The sequence below is a fragment of the Pieris napi genome, chromosome 12 (assembly GCF_905475465.1).
Source record: "Pieris napi chromosome 12, ilPieNapi1.2, whole genome shotgun sequence".
Lineage (NCBI taxonomy): Eukaryota > Metazoa > Arthropoda > Insecta > Lepidoptera > Pieridae > Pieris > Pieris napi.
In genome coordinates this window covers 8,996,469-9,014,011 of record NC_062245.1, presented here as the reverse complement: position 1 = coordinate 9,014,011, position 17,543 = coordinate 8,996,469, and the positions used below count along the sequence as shown (strand labels likewise).

Sequence of the window (17,543 nt, the reverse complement as noted above, 5' to 3'; positions counted from 1 at the left end):
AGTTATCGAAGCATACATTGAAATATTGACCGGAACTGAAATGATATAATCGTGAATGCGACTATTACTAACGTAATTATTGGCTCATGAGCAATTTATCGGCCAATATCTGATTCCGCGGAAGTCCAAAATATGGTCTTCAACGATCTAAGTGGTGGCAAAGCGGTGGATAATAAGACGTTTGCTTCGAGAGCGGCGCGTGCGCAAATTGCAGGTCGACGCTGTTGCAATATTCCGTGGGATTTAATTAACTTTGAATTACAAGTTGGTCATTTGTTATGTGATTGATACGCGTAATAAATCAATATTAAAATTAATTAGGAATAAATTTTAGTTTGCTATATAGACTCAAAAGATATTTTGTATCTGGATTTTAATACGAAAGCCGGCTTGGGTTGTTCTCTTTCTTATATGAGACAAAAAATATAGAAAAAAATATTAAAAAGTTCTACCTTGAGTATTAATATTTTAAATATAGTTTGAAGTAGAAAGAAGAGGTCGTAGGTTCGATCCCCCGCTGTGCATCAATGGACTTTCTTTCCATGTGCGTATTTAACATTCTCTGCTGAAGAAACGGTGAAGGAAAATTTCGAGAGAAAACCTACTTGCTTATTAGATTGAAAATGTTCATAAAACATATATATTGAAATCTGAGGCCCAGATCTAAAAAGGTTGAAGCGCCAATTTCATAGTAGCATATTAAAAAAAACAGTCTATCCATACAAAGTAGTGAATGAAGTCATGAATGAAAGCGCAATCCGACGTAATGAGTCGTGCTCGTTCGATATTAATTTTGCGATACAAGAAATCGCTGATTTAAACGAACATTTCCTCGAAAGCCTTACTCAGATCCGGTCACAGTTGACTCATAAAGTCTTGGAAGCCAGTTTAGCATATGGAAGACAAGTGGTACAATATACGGAGTATTGAAATTCTATATTGTGTTTAGTGACTACTGGAGGTCCATTTCATATGTTCCTAGATTAGATTCATGATGTTCTAGAAAAGAGCTGATCAAATGTGTACTATAGTAAATGATTATGAAGCCAGAGATGTAGTGGAGGCCTGAGGATTTTGCCGAACCAATTGAATTCATACTATTAAAGTATTTTACCATACACACCAAGCAGGCTTAAAATTACTTTTTAAAAAAATGTACTGTAAATTAACACTAAATTTCAAAAACTAAATACAGTAGAATAATCTAAGCAATACTCAAATGACTATTAATAATATACATGATAAGGTATAGACTCTGACTTAACTTCTGTAAACTATATCGGACGTCAAGGCAGAATAAAAATTACCATCCGTATCACCGCGACATCGTTCCACAACTGAGCGTTACTCAAAGCAGCTGCCCACTGAAGTATATCCGAACCGATTCGACTTAGGGTCCGAAAAAAAAGAGGGTACCAATTGAAATGCCGTCAACGCACTTGCGAGCCTTCTGGCAATGTGAGTGTCCAAGGGTAACACTTAACATCAGGTAAGCCTCTTGCCCGTTTGCCTCCTATTGCATAAAAAAACGGTTGACTTTTGTTAAAGGAATTATTTTAGTTATAAGTTCAGATTTGCTACAATATATAACGTGTAAATATTGCTTATTGCTTTCGGTAAAATACTAGCACCATCATTTTACAAACATATTTGCAAAACGTAACATGAAAATGATTTTTGATAAAGTCGTGACAAACTTTCATTTTTTAATTTAGCCCTTTAAGTAATTTTAGATGAATTTGTTGATAATAAAAGTCCGCCTTAAGATAACGCAAATCAGAATCGATCCAGTAACGATCGTGATATACTTTCCCCTTTCGTTGAAATCCGACAATACACATCCTTTATGTCTCACAATATCCGCCAAAATATTATACGAACGAAAGTTATTCATAAAAATTAATTATTAATTACCTACTAAAAATATTCTGATTTTGAAGCTTATTAAAGTTAATATATAATTTTCCATAGTAAAAAAAAGTCTAAAATCTATTTAACATCGCACCAAGCTGCTTTTAGCGTATCGGCTCGTAGCTTGGATATAAGAGGCATTAACATAATTTAGTTTTAGTCCATAACCAAAAATATAGAAGGAGGACACGTGTCCCAACTATTTTAAAACAAGATCAATTAATCACCAGCTCAAAAAACAGTACAATACTACAGATGTACTTAATTGTCACCTGCGCAGGTGTAAGACAGGTGGTATCTTTAGGTATGGAAAAGTTTTGGTGGATATGTTTGTGATATTGGCAAAACAAAAACTACATGGATCTAGTCTGCTAATCTTTAGAGCCTGAGATGATTTTCTTTATATCCGAGAAAAACTCGTCAGGCAATCGTCAAGTGAGGGCGAAATTGCTCACCCGGCCCTAAAAAAAAGATTGCCGATTTTGAGATTGATTCATTCAGCAATTTAACCTCCTGGAAACGCGCTGGATGGAACGCTGTGACATTGTACCTTACCTAAATTTAATTGTTACACACAAATCAAATGTTCCTGAAAACGCAAAACTATATTTCCAAGTTAATACTGACATTTAAATACCGAAGAACACTTGTTTGTAATTATCCGAAGTGGTCAGTTCCAGCTATTATTATTGAGCGCAACTTCAAAGCATTTCAAAGTAACTTCAAACGATGACCCATTTTCTTTATTAGTGGTAATCCTCTGTCGATTGCTTCAAACGAATGTTACGAATCTTAGGGCTGCCGTTCAATTAATGTTTTAATACAAGGTTACTCAAGCTGCGCAAAATGCGCTTGTATTAAAAGTGTAATGCAATTTCCATTAGCCATTTGAAGTCTATAGAAAATGTATGTTTATAATCTACTATATCTATACGAAATATATAACTTACAGACTGCGTAACTACTTAATACTCATATTTTGACAGAAAATACACTTTGCCGATTGAACATGTTTAATAAAGAGAAATTTTCAATTTTGCATTTTAAATTATGAAACTGTCCCGTGGCGTTCTTTACGCACAGTCAATCAAATAATTAAGTATTTTAGAATCCGCGATATATATGAGTATATAATGTGTATGTTTATAACCCTGACTGTCCTAGTTGCAATAAATGGTGCGCTATAATTAGCGCAGGATCGTCTTACACGCGTGACTCAGGCGCATGCGGTTATTGTTTTCATAACCTTATGTCGCGCACTTGACTTCAAGGTCCTTACGTTTATAAAGGACTTTTCAGATGAAAATAAGCTTTCCATTTCGTACTTATTTGAATATTATAAATGTACTGCGCATGCGCAATATACCTATCTATAGGTTGGCCGCGTTACCTGTGATACTGCTGTATACTACAAGAAAATCACAATATTTCGAGTTTTAACTAACTACAATACAATTTATGAATTATACATTTTCCACCTTAACAAAGAGGGTGCGTGGAAATATTTTAGGAAACGGGAAGACTTTGACAGTATTTAGTTGTAGTAAGATTTTCGTTTTTCTTTTAAAAATTAACTTTAATATTTATATTTCAGTATTCTTTTTTCATGTTCTTAATTTGGCCAATAAAAACACATTTAAAGAACACTCAAATACTTTTACCAACATATATAAAAGTGTTTAGAGTGAGTACAATTTACTGGATTTGTTAAATCCCGTCGGAATCCAAGCCGTGAAGGCTGATTCAATCGAATCATTTATGTAACAGAATAACAATGAATGTTGATATTATGCATGCATCCTACACTGAGCTTATATTTTCCGTATATTATTAAAAATTATACGCAAAATCGACGTGTCGAACTTGACATGGGCACATTAGCCTTTCTAGAATTCTTATACTCCTATGTAACATACATAATTTCTAATATATAAAAAAAAATGTTTACTTTAGAAACCTAAATGAAGAGCTTTTAGGAAGAAATTACTAGGAAATGGTTAACGAAACACTAATAAGTAAATTTTGAAAACAAAGTGATTAAAATTCCAAATAATTTTAATAAATTTCGAATAGCTCTCGTCGGGAAACACTGGTATAGACACTTACACTTGACAAACAGTATATATATATCATAAACAAAGAATAACTGAGCAATAATGTCATGCAAATTCAAAACATGAGGTACGGAAAACTCGTCATCAATTATCGAAACGGCATGTAGCTAATTGGTCGAAATAGAAAGAGGAATGTCTGATTATAGCCTTCGAGTAATTACTTAGTGGAAAACACTAACGGACATAACATCCGTATATAGATGAGGAAGCCAGATAGAAAACCAATTAGCGCGGCCAGATTTAGTGTGGCCGGAATTAATTTAGAGAGAAAAAGATTCCATGAGGACTAATTAATGTGCATGGTACTTTGTTCTTCAGTTAATTGTTGCAATAGGATTTGAATCTTAAGATCAGCTTTGTATGCTGGAATCTTTCACTTGTAAGCTACCGCTTATAACCGAAGCAGAACAAACGAAAAGAATTAGTCTATTATGAAGCACTGACTAATTGTTATCTTGTTACCCACAACACATATGGATTTCGTCACAACCTATTCGTTATGAATAAAGTTTTTATTGAAGTTATACTTCTTTAGGCGCGTTATGAAAAATTGATGAGAGTGAAATTTTACGATGCGCGCGCACCGTGACACAAAATTATCAGAATGAAGTTACCCACTGAAGATGCTACGGCATTGGACATAATTTAAAAGCAACATTCGAATAATAATAGAATTTATGTTACACGTAATGTAGGAGAATAATAATAAATATTTATTTATTTAATTTTTCAAATGTAAACTGAACTTTATTGACTATAATGACTCCTTTTCCAGTCTTTGATTACTTAATTGTACATAATTAATGATTTGCATGCAATCAAAAACTATTTTTAATAATGCCAGAGAAGCATAACTTCTTACGCGCGTACATAAGTACACGCACCCTTTTTTATTATTATTTCACTGTTCGAACTTGACGTTAAATTGTAAAAAGCACGTTACCCATTTATGTAGATAAAATTTTTTGCGACAATTTACAATATCGTGAGATTTTCTAACAGTATTTACGTATATAACTATACGGTAACACTGCGTTCATCTGGTATTAAAATAGTGTATCTTTAATCTTCCGAATAAAATCACGAATTAACAAAAGCATAGTACACCTTAAACTTGTTAAAAATATCAGATAAGACAAAAGTTTGTATTGTTCGCTGTTATGAAACAAAAATTCACATAAACAGATATCAGTGCGTTCACCTCTCGGCCAAAACGATAACGGCTCGGCGCCGGCGCAGCTCGATGTTTTACCAATTAATTTTATTATCCCAATGAATCATAGCTGTCGGTATCTATTACTCCATATTGCCTTTAAATAATTTAAAGCTAAATTATTAAAGTTACTTTTAAATTTACTAGAATATATTACATTTTGTCATTTTATTATAGTAGGAATTAGTATAAATCTGTAATTTATAAGCGACATATACACTATACATAATGCCCCTATCTTATGACATATTTTCTCACTTTGCATCTTCTACTTATTTACCCCGGAGTGTGGTCAGAGGGGTTGTTCGTATTAATACCGCTAGCATCGGACGTCGAGACAGAATACGAAATTCCACCCGTATCCGAATTATGTCCGTCGTTCGAACAACTGAGCGTTTTTAAAGCAGTTTTTGCCGCGCACCACAACTATGTGGAAGCTGCCCACTGAAGTATTTCCGAACCAATTCGACGTAGGGTTCTTCAAGAAAAGAGCGTAGCAATTCTTAATACCCCTGTACTATAAAAGTTCATAATGCTAGTAATAATTACTGTTTATTCATATTTTCGTTACCAGTAAGCTAAAATATTGTAAGCGTTGCATGAGAATTCAATGAGTAATTGAACACATTTCACTCTTGAACGTTGCAAAATTGGATACATGTTGGCAGGTTGTTAAGCAATTATTAGAATCAATTTGCAGCCAATTATTCAATCTCAAATGTCGATTGACATAATATCGCTCACATTTATCGAAGAATGCGCTTTCGAACGATTATCTTATTCTCGATGTTTCCGCTCCGTAGCTCTGTTTACATGTATTTCATGTATCATTGTAATTAGAATTATTATGTAATAACTTTTGTATGATAACAGACTCTGTATAAAAGCTTTCCAAATAAAAACACAAACTTGTATCTACCGTCTTCCACATTAAAATTTAATCGAGACCCTAACGTGAGTTCTGGATGTGCTCTTGTTTTTTTTTTTATTGGATAGGGGGGCAAGTGACCCTACGGGACGCCCACAAGGGCAGTCATCGCAGCCCATGGATACTCATTTGCCGGCCTTTGAGGGAGGAATATACTCTTTAAACAAATGGAGGTCATATCTCCCAGTGAAAAACCCTCACTGGAAGACGATTCCACAGCTTGTTAGACACATTACCAAGGGCATCAATTCTTTTGTCGATTTAAATCCAATTTGCAACGTAGGTACATTAGAAACGGTCCTTTGATATTAAGTATTAAGTTTTACATTTCTTATTCAGGGACGACACAAGCGCAACGCAACGTTTCCCGGGGGACAAACGGCCAGTTTATTGCAGTCTACTACTACAAGAAGTAAGTTCAGTTACTACAAAAAAGTATAGAATCTAGATCGTTATAGAAACTTAAAATTGGTTTAATGAGAAATTGTTATTTAAAATACCTTTAATCTTTATAAATAATTGCAATAATTACAGTGAAATTAATTATTAATATTTTAAGTTTAAAACATAACATCGTAATCACAGCAATAAATCTCTCATTTTAACGGATTAAACGTATTCTATATGGCTTTGCTTTGATATTAAAAAGTTAATATTTATTATGTTTTTTTTTTAATTTACTAAATCGATTTATATTTTGCCAAGGATGTCTTTCACTTACGAAACAGCCTTTTGCTAGAATTCTGCTGCTACAATAATCATGATCAAGTATATATTTTAAATAGGCAAGAAATAATCTAGCTGTCTATTAGTGGCAGAAATTTTAAAATCGATTCAGTAGTTTTAGATATTACTTTCTAATAAAAAATATCTCTTTAACTGCTTTTCATCACTTTGAAGAATATTCTTGGTATACGTCGAGGCTCAATCTCTAAGTAACAAACGTATCACCTTCCATAAAGCTCCTGTGATTGCAGAGTACTCAGCAGATGCATCAACTCTCCGTGATGCTGCAGACTGCAGCAGGCCCCGGTACAACTGTGGGGGAACCACCACTTGGCCAGGTCCGAGGGTACAGCCGCCGCAGCCTGAGATACCGAGCCTTACACCAACCAATGTCGACACCAAAGGTAATAATAATTTTCCAGTGGCGCTAGAACCCTTTATTTAGGTCCTGGCCTCAGATTGCATCCGTTTCTTCGATAATTTTTATTCCATAGACAAGTAGATGATCTTCTGTCTGACAGTCTGAGATGTTCGTTTATTAAAACAAAGCAATGAATCTACAACCTTTTTGGTCTGGGCCTCAGATTTCTCTATCTGTTTCGATACATTTTTTTGTCTAATACGCAAGTAAGCGATCCGATCCGTATTTGCCTGACATACCTAGGCAAATTTTTGGATCTAAGGCATGTCGGTTTCAGCACGATATTTTTCTTTTACCGTACAACCGAGTGAGATCTTTGAGATGAGAGTCGCAAGCTGTAGCCACTAGACCAACACTGCTCCTCGACATTAAAGATGATTATATGATTCGAATATCTGATAAGATACTGTTACCGCTAAGTATATTTTAGCTTAAACATGTAGTTGACAGAAACCTAAATCTTTATCCGCAAAACCTTGTCAATATCGAGAGTGAAGTGAAAATTAAAATCATCTAAATTCAACCCGAATATCCCACTATAATGGATTAATTAACTAAATGTGTTAGCTATAAACTATTGCGTTAGCAGAGAGAAATAAATAACATCCGCGCATTTCGTTTGACAGTTATTTGCATATAAATTCACGTCCTTGATAACCTGAAGTAGCTTTTCATTGAGTCGGCACTCCCACCATGACGTCAGCACCGTGCATGCATCTGATACAAGCTTTGGCAATAGATGAGAGACTCTTCATAATATTTCGTAACGAATCGTATAAGATTCGTAGAAGAGAATGTTACAAAATTATGATAGGGACAATTACGGGTCTCCTTAGTAAACATATTTGTTCTTAGTAAACAGCTTCTGGAAGGATCTAGACTGGTTTAATTTGCCAGAACAAAGTCAAAGTCATTTATTCATATAGGTAACACAATGTACACTTATAAACGTAACCCACAACGGAACAAATGGGCGTCTAAGTGCGGAAACTAAGTCCACACTACATACATACATGTAGTGACTAATTCATCCTAATGCAACGTAGATATAGTCTATCACTAACATAGGTGATTTTACATAAATAAATATCATGATTTAAAAAGTTTGCAATGCCTTACAATGCATACTAAAAAATGTTTACCGTGTATCTTAAAGAATTTTTAACCCCTTATAAAAATGTTACCTTATCATACTGACATTTCTTAAATTAGTTTATTTTAAGGCCTATAACATATTTTAATAAAAATAATATATCAGCGACATAATGTTTACGTGCGGTTAAATGTAAAACGTCCCGTTAAAGTCCTACCCACTTCATGGTGTTCGTGTAGATTTGCATTTCAAATTTTGTCCCATGAGTTTATAATTGCAAACCTTATTAGTGCAACCTAAATAATTGAGAAACGTCCGAAGTATTCAAATATTTGTCAATTAGCGGAGAATATCTTTGGGTAAATAAACGAACGAGTAATTTAAATCACGGCATTCTATAATCTACGAATTTGTGTCGCTATTCTGTATTAATACTTTTACATTTTAATTTTAATTCCGCAACCAAATTAACTCACACTACTCTGCTGGTTCTGCGACCTAAAATGGGTGTGTATGGACCTTTGCCACTTACAGCCTATAGCTTTGAGCTGCAGCAGTTCCTGCTCCACTATCCACGGCTAAGGTATGCTTCCTTCACTGCCCGATCTTGGCCCACGGGCTCAATATTAATATATCAGAACTATCAATAAGAGTCGTAAATATCTAAAAACCTATTTGACAACCTTATTAATATAAAAATGTACCAATGTTCGTTTTACATACTTGTTTTTAAGCAATACGTATTAGTAATTCAAAAACGCCGTGGAGAATTAGTATTAAATTATTCGTTCGTTTATTTACTGCGGATTTGGTCTAGTGGCCTCGGCTCCCTGAGGTCGTATGTTCGATCCCCGGCTGTGCACCAATGGACTTTTTTTCTATGTGCGCATTTAACATTCGCTCGAACGGTTAAGGAAAAAACTGACTTGCCTTAGACCCAAAACAGTCGACGTCGTGTGTCAGGCACAGAAGGTTGATCACTTATTCGCCTATTAGATTGACAAATCATCATAAAATAGATAGAAATCTGAGGCCCAGACCTAAAATGATTGTAACGCCTTTATTTATTTTTTAGTTGTTGTCTTTACTTATAAAAAATGTCAATGATGAAAGAATATCTTTCTAAAAATATAGTATGCAATGTTTTGCCGTTGTTTATATTAAGTACAGCAAACATCCGTCTATGCGCTAGACATCGCGTCAATTACTGCACCGTTATCACCACTATTAATTGATTAATACACGTTCTGCATATATTTGCATTTACCGTTTTCTACTGAGCTAATCAAGGTTTAGTTATTTCAACTAAAATAAATATAATTCTCTGTAAATAGAATACCTACTTTACTTTAATCAGAGTGTTTTAAAAATACTTATACACATAGATATGTTAATCATTATCTAATAATGCACCGCAATAACCCTTTTCCATGTCCGTTGAGTGATCTGACAAAAATTGTAAATAATTTTTAAATAATTTTTTGTTCCGTGTGTGTATTTTTTAAATTTAAATCCTTCTTCATTTATATAGAACACGGACAAACGGGCAGGACGCAGGTGAGCTGTTAGTGATACTGCCGCCGATGGACACTCAATGCTAGAGAGCTCGCGAGTGCGTTGCCGGCTTTACTTGATTTCGGGTCTCCTAATAATAATTTTTACGTGTACCTACAAAAAGTACATGTGCAAACGGTGCAAAATCTGACCAAGCCTAGAAATTGACATTATCAATATTTGAATTCGTAAGATCAATATTTGGAAACGCAACCGCAGACAGACCACAAATTGACTTTGAACTAATTCTTCAAAAACTTTTTGAACGCTTTTTCTTAGTTTGGATATTGCTAGTACACCACTAGCATGAATATCACTTTGACTCGAATTTTATTTCGACTTAGACGCGGAACATAAATTTCGTTGTTTAAATCAATATTACAATTCTTTACTATTAATTAATTATTGTAAGTTAGTAAAAATAATAACTGAGAAAAAATAATGACTTCGTACCCCGTATAAAAATAAATAAATTATCGTGTAATACATTTAATTGTCTTGGTAATACAATACTAATAAACAAATAAAGGTACTTTTTAGTGGAATCTGAAGTTGGTCAATTTTTTATATCTTGGCTTGTGTTGTGGTTTCGAATTGTGTACATAACATTATTTATTTCTCAAAGATTGTATATCGTTAATCAATATAATTCTTTGACAACTATTAAATCAACTCTTTTAATACCGAAAACGCGCTCGCTTGTAGTTACGTCACGCTCACGTTAATTAACCCGTGTAAAAAACTCAATTTAATTAATCATACAAAATAAATCCTTTCACATCTTAATTAGCGAAAACGATAATCTAATATGCATTTTAAGCACTCTATCACTCGCGTTTATCTACATTAAGTTGGCAAAGGCATGCGTGTGCGCACCTGGCTGATCCTAATTACTGATCTAACGGCGTTAGGGCTAACCTTTAATTACAGATTACAAATCAAGATATGTACTACGAGTCTTAATAATTGGCACATTCATTCACTTGTATCTATGTATATATAGATAATTAGTTTTATTATTCTGTTTAATGTTATATTACTATCGAATCAAATAATGGAGATCAATCCGAATCGTCTTAGGGTTTTTTGAAAAGAGCGTCTCAATTCATAAAAGGCAGGGAACGCATTTGCGAGCCTTCTGGCATTGAAAATGTCCATGTATCAATTTACGTCAAGCCTCAGCCCGTTTGCCCCAAAAAAACAATAAAATAAATTCTAATCAGTTCGAAATTAACATTTACTACTTAGCCCTCTTTGCAGGCGTAGAACTGACGGAGAACTGGTAAGGGACGCCCCGCCACTCTGTTTAATCCCTAATTTTAACAAGATCTTATGAAATCACGCATATTGAAGCAATGAATCATAGTATCAAAACACATTACTGAAATATGAAACCGAACCGAAAAAGTTTTGCCAACGTTTCACTTTGGTTGCAGTCAGGTCAGGGGATTTATATTGTTATTATAATGGAGTAATTTATTCGTGGTGCGACGTGAATAATTACTTAGGTCGTTACAATACTACGTGATAGCTGTTCGCCGATATTGTAAAGGTGGGAACTGACCAAAGTTACGAGGTGTAATGTAGCATTCGCATCGAGCGTGTTACGCATCGAGCATGTTACGCTGTGTTCTAAAATCGGCGTAACATGCTCGTCAAAACTCTGTGCTCCACTTTCGCCGCCAGTGTTCACGAGATGTGATAGTGATAATGTTGATATCTTTCATTCTATTTAATTATTGTTTCATCCAAATTAAGAAGAAGAGAAAATATTATTGGACATAAAACTTATTTAAAAACACAGGCGTATGAGGTGGTTTGTTATTGATTGCAATATTAAAAACCAAATGATTACTGGACAGTATAAAAACTTTGTACGCAGGTCTCGATTTTGAAGAACTGTTGAATTTAATTGGACCAAAAGTACTTAAAAAAGACACAATTTATAGAAAATCATAATCATGATCACTCGCGGTGTGCGACGCGTAATTACTGAACCGCGTAACAGTCAAAGGATTCGCCAAAAAACCGACAGCCGGGTGGAGCACTCAAAGCGAGCAACGAGCGGCTCGTTGCTCGCTGGTTTCCCCGTAACACGACGTACTGACTGCACGAATGCTCGCTGTGTGACATTACATTACATGTTACATTACACCTCGTAACGTTGGTCAGTTCCCACCTTAAGGTGGGAACTGACCAAAGTTACGATGTGTAATGTAGCATTCGCATCGAGCGTGTAACGCATCGAGCATGTTACGCTGTGTATTAAAATCGGCGTAATATGCTCGTCAAACGTCTGTGCTCCGCTTTCGCCGGCAGTATTCACGAGATGGCCGACAGCGAGGACGCGTTGGTATCTTTGATTCTACTTAATTATTGTTTCTTCCAAATTAAGAAGAAGAAAAAACGTTACTGGAGATCAAACTTATTTAAAAACAGAGGCGTATGTGGTGGTTTGTCATTGATAGCAACTTTGAAAAACCAAATGATTACTGGACAGTATAAAAACTTAGTACGCATGTCTCCGATCGATTTTGAAGAATTGTTGAATTTTTTTGCTCTGGATGAGCTGGGTTCCACAACACTTCCTCTTTTCTTCCATTTTATAGAAAAATACAGAGATTTTTCTTTGTTCCACTCCATGTTTGATTGATTGATTGATTGACGTGTGATTACTCGCGACGCGCGTGCGCTCGGGACGACTTTTGACAAAGACCGTACTGACCAAACCGCGTAACACTCAAAGGATTCGCCAAAAAACCGACTGCCGGGTGGAGCACTCAAAGCGAGCAACGAGCGGCTCGTTGCTCGCTGGTTTCCCCGTAACCCGACGTACTGACTGCACGAATGCTCGCTGTGTAACATTACATTACATGTTACATTACACCTCGTAACGTTGGTCAGTTCCCACCTTTAACAATAACACTATACCAATTTACTTGTCATTGTAAAGGTGGGAACTGACCAATGTTACGAAGTGTAATGTAACATGTAATGTAATGTTGTACAGCGAGCATTCGTGCAGTCAGTACGTCGTGTTACGTTGTTTTTCCCCGTAACACGACGTACTGACTGCGCGGAATACTCGCTGTGTAACATTACATTACATGTTACATTACACCTCGTAACGTTGGTCAGTTCCCACCTTAAGGTCTTTTTCTTTCGTATTGAGAAATCTGTGGGAACCTAATTATTCCTATATTGCTTAAAGACTCAAGTGGATGTCCTCGGATCAGCTGTACTCTGTAACCTGTTCGGTTTTATCACACATTAACTGTATTATTGAGCTAATTCAATATCGTTTTTGGTTTTACATATTAGCCTTGTCTTGCTCGTTTAACATCGTCATACTGTATATTTTTAATGTTCAAATTTCAAATTCAAAAATCATTTAATCATATAGGTAACACATTGTACACTCACATATAGGTAACACTCGTCAGTAAAGAAATACGTATTAATTTTACATTTAAATGTTTCTCACTTAAGTCGGTCAAAATTATATAGCTAACAAAGTGGCACTTATCTTAAAAAAAATATATCTAAATATAGACCTAACATATGTACTTGTTTTCCATTTGGAAAAGTTAAACGCTCGTCCTTTGCGACTTTAATCATTTCATTGAAATATTAACACGTCGCATATTATTCTATGATCTAAGGCATCCCGATTTCGACTCGATGTTTTCCTTTACAGTATAAGCGAGTGTTAAATGAGCATGTAAAGTTTATTAGTAGCCGGGGTTCGAACCTACGACCTTAGGGATGAGAGTCACACGCTGCAAGCACTATTCCAACAGTGCTCCTAAAAACAGAAATACCTCACAAATAATTTCATCAAATATCTTCTTATCTATATATATAAAAGAAAGTCGTGTTTGTTACAACACTTATAACTCGAGATCGGCTGGATCGATGTTAGTTATGTCTTTTTTGATGGATTTTTCCCCACTCCGAATAGCAGAATAAGTAATAAAATATCGGATAAGTTATCGAATAACAATAAATTAATTAATTAATTTTACGAATGCACACGGCATGTGGTGACAGTTGTTGACAAAACTACGCATCATTTTACGTCGAATTCGTGTCACTTCAAGAAATTCCGAACTTGAGGTAACTGAGGAGATGCATAACCAGGCTTTGATCTTGATCGAAAACATGTGTTACCTCATCAAAAAATGTTTTAAAGCAGAAAGTGCTTTAACATGCAGTATCTCAATATTGGCGATAGAGAGAAGAGGCCTAATGTGTAAAACTGCCATTCTTCTTTTGCAATGGCAAGCAATAAAACATTTCTCTATTTGTAAAAAAAGTTATCACCTTAATAAAATCCTAAAATAAATTTAACTAAAGTAACAACGACATTATTATTAAGGCGGAACGAAGTTAGCCGGGTCAGCTAGTTTATTATAAAATAGCTTAGAATTGTCTAACATACATATGTTACATAATTTCTTTACAATTCTTGCATGAATATAATGGCTCCATGAATTGAATAAATTGTAAGTGAAGTTATTAGAAACTTTCACGCACTTTTTATTGAATCACAAAAATATGTCCAATTTAAAAGACAAAATACATGAAGGGGGCCGCGTCGATACAAACCAGGTGACACGTGCTGGCGCATTTCACTTTCATTTCTAGTCGAGGAGACACTGAATATTTTATACATAAGTTTATACATAAATTTTATACATAACTTTATACATAAATTTTATACATAAGTTTATACATACATTTTATACATAAGCTTATACATGAGTGTTGAAGAGCTTTTTAAGTTTATTTTGTAAAAAAATAGCTTAGTGTTATTGATACATCAACTCCTTGATTGTATCAAACAAATGTATTGATATCGCAGATGGTGAAGAAACTCATATCTTAGTTAGTTGTCACATAACAATTCAAATAATATATAAACGATAAGAATTATTATTGTATAATAAATTAGAAAAATACAAGTACATACTTTCATTTTTAGAACAAAATTATTTTTATCACAATTCGAGTTGAAAAACTGTTTTATTAGTATTTTTATATACAATACAAAACTGTTTAAAATAATTTACTATCTCTTAGTGAATGCGCTTGCGCCGATGCGTGACGATTGTGACAGATCGCTGGTAAGATCTCGCCGTTTTTGTGTTATCACGAGAAGCACTTTGCGCCACGTAGTAGTGCTTTTATGTATCATTAACAAGAGAAAATAGCCTACTTAATATTAACAAATTACATTCGCTTCCATGAATTCACTTATTTCCAAAACAATTCGACTTAGGGTCCTTCAAGAAAAGATCGTACCAATTCTTAAAAACCCGGCAACGCACACGCGATCCCTCTGGCATTGAGAGTGCCCATGGGCGGCGGTATCATTTAACATCAGGTACCCTGCCCGTTTGCCCTCTGTTCTATAAAAAAACAGCAATCAAATATCATAAATTTTGTATGTATAAAATAATTGAAATCCAAATGGCAACACTGGTTATATTTTTGGGCAAGTTTCAGAGTAGAGAGTATCACACTACCGAATCACTTAGGTAACATAATTCGCTATGTTCCGACTATGAAACTTCCCCCTATGATTTTCAACATCATTGTTGCCATTATTCAATAAAGGAAATTGGGAGGCTATTCATTTAATTTGACATACTTGTATATATCAAATAATTGAGTAAGAAATACACTCCACAACCTTACTTTCTCTCTTGCAAAATTGATTAAGACGTTTGCGTAGATAGCCCTTGGCAACATCTAAACACCATGGCAAATGATGCAAATGGTTTTTGCAATCAGGCCTTCGAGAACGTGTTTTTATTCCGTTATTTACAAATTCATCTTCGAATTTAATCATTTTGTCGATGGTGTTGTCTGTGGAAAATAAATGTTATCTGTGGACTTTTTTTCACGTTTGATGCCTACCGCTAATGCGCTGCAAATCTCAATATCGAAGACAAAATGAAAGAAAACACCATGTTTTTCCATGCATTTTACACAAGATCCGAAAATCCGATAAAAATAAAGTCACAATTTTTATATTAAATGTAAAAAATTATAATTCTGGAATGGCATGTATTAATAAAAAATATCAGTGTCAACCTCATTTGGAATTCATACAATTTTACATATGATTTTCGATATAAAATTAAACATTTATTATTCTTCCGACATTCTTCGATAAGCGACCTCTAGCGTTTAAAGCGATGAGTAACTAATGATTTTTGGGAATCGTGACGCTGTTGAATTAAGGCAAAAAATAAGGACTTTCCGACCATTAACCGACATCGAATATTGATGAGTAATCACAGGTCAATGGCTTTAGTATAACTTAATATCGGATGCATCTTCAGAACTTACGATTATGTTTCAGAATCTCATATGCATTTATTTATTTATTAGAATCTTACAGCTAACATACATAATATTATAAAACAAAACGCTTAGACAATTTACGAAGCCAAAACATATTACATACATAAACAAAACATAAGTAAGTACATTAATAGACAAAAAAAAGAAAGCTGAAATTTATCATTAAACAAACGACAATTAATACTTAATATTTCAAAGAACTAAATTGTTACTGCTAAACGAAGTCAAAGTCTTCCCGTATCCTCAAATATTCACATCCTCTTTGGTGAGGTGGAAAATATCAACATCCTCATAGTTAGATAGAAACCGAAACTTTGGTAAATTATACAATACATATATTTATTTTTCATATCTACCGACAATAACATAGAAAGATATTATACTCACTACTTCTTTTTATTTTCGTACCTATATTAAATATTTTTCCTAATGTATCAATAACATTGGTGCTAATTGCTTCTAATAATAAAACGTAGATGTAAAATCAGCCGTAGTAAATATTCAATTAAAGATTTTTTATTATAACTTAAGCTCGCATACAAAATAAATGCAGAAGCAATAATGAGTTCTTATTCACATGGCGTCGTATTTAACCTGTGCCAGTGGGTGTCAATGATTTACACCATTGCAACCATTCATATTTATTAGTTGGCCATTTTTTCCGCCATAAATCGCACTGAATGACACGAATGACACCCCGACATGGTCCTATTAACGTTCGCGATGGTTTTTACATCGTTTTTTGAGATAACTCATGAATATTCTTTCGCTAGATGGAATTTCTTTTCGCATTTAAGTATGGGGTTAATTGTTTCCTAAAATACAACATTTGCGGAAAATGATAATTTCGAAATTATCGAAATTCGAAATTTAAATTTAAAAATGAGCAATGATACTGACTTTAAAATGATATGTTTTACTTTTAACGTCTATTATCTATTTCTAAAATCTGTCGTAATTGCTTAACTGTTTAATAAAACGAATAAAAAGGTAAAAAAGTTACTATTACTGTTACTTTGTATACAGTATAATATGTTAAAGTACTAATTTTATACATTAAAAATGATCTTAGATTTTAATACACCATAAAATAATAAATATGCAAATGTGCTCACGACTGTATGAATATAAACGCACCTCATAATTATGATTTACAGTGCACAGATAATAGATCTTCATAGAGGTTGCACTATTTCCATCTGAGTTGACGT

At 34.1% G+C, this 17,543-nt stretch overlaps 1 protein-coding gene across 3 annotated transcripts in view; it reads left to right on the top strand.

Moving 5' to 3' along the window:
• LOC125054549 (protein outspread-like) overlaps window positions 1–17,543 on the top strand; it is a 229,401-nt gene that overhangs the window by 199,397 nt on the left and 12,461 nt on the right. For 2 of the 3 annotated variants that reach the window (XM_047656514.1, XM_047656516.1), the window contains exons 5-6: window positions 6,506–6,578; window positions 7,129–7,296. In XM_047656514.1, the coding sequence (XP_047512470.1) occupies window positions 6,506–6,578; window positions 7,129–7,296 (241 nt within the window). The remainder of the gene's footprint in view (window positions 1–6,505; window positions 6,579–7,128; window positions 7,297–17,543) is intronic. The other variant, XM_047656515.1, reaches the window with a different exon arrangement.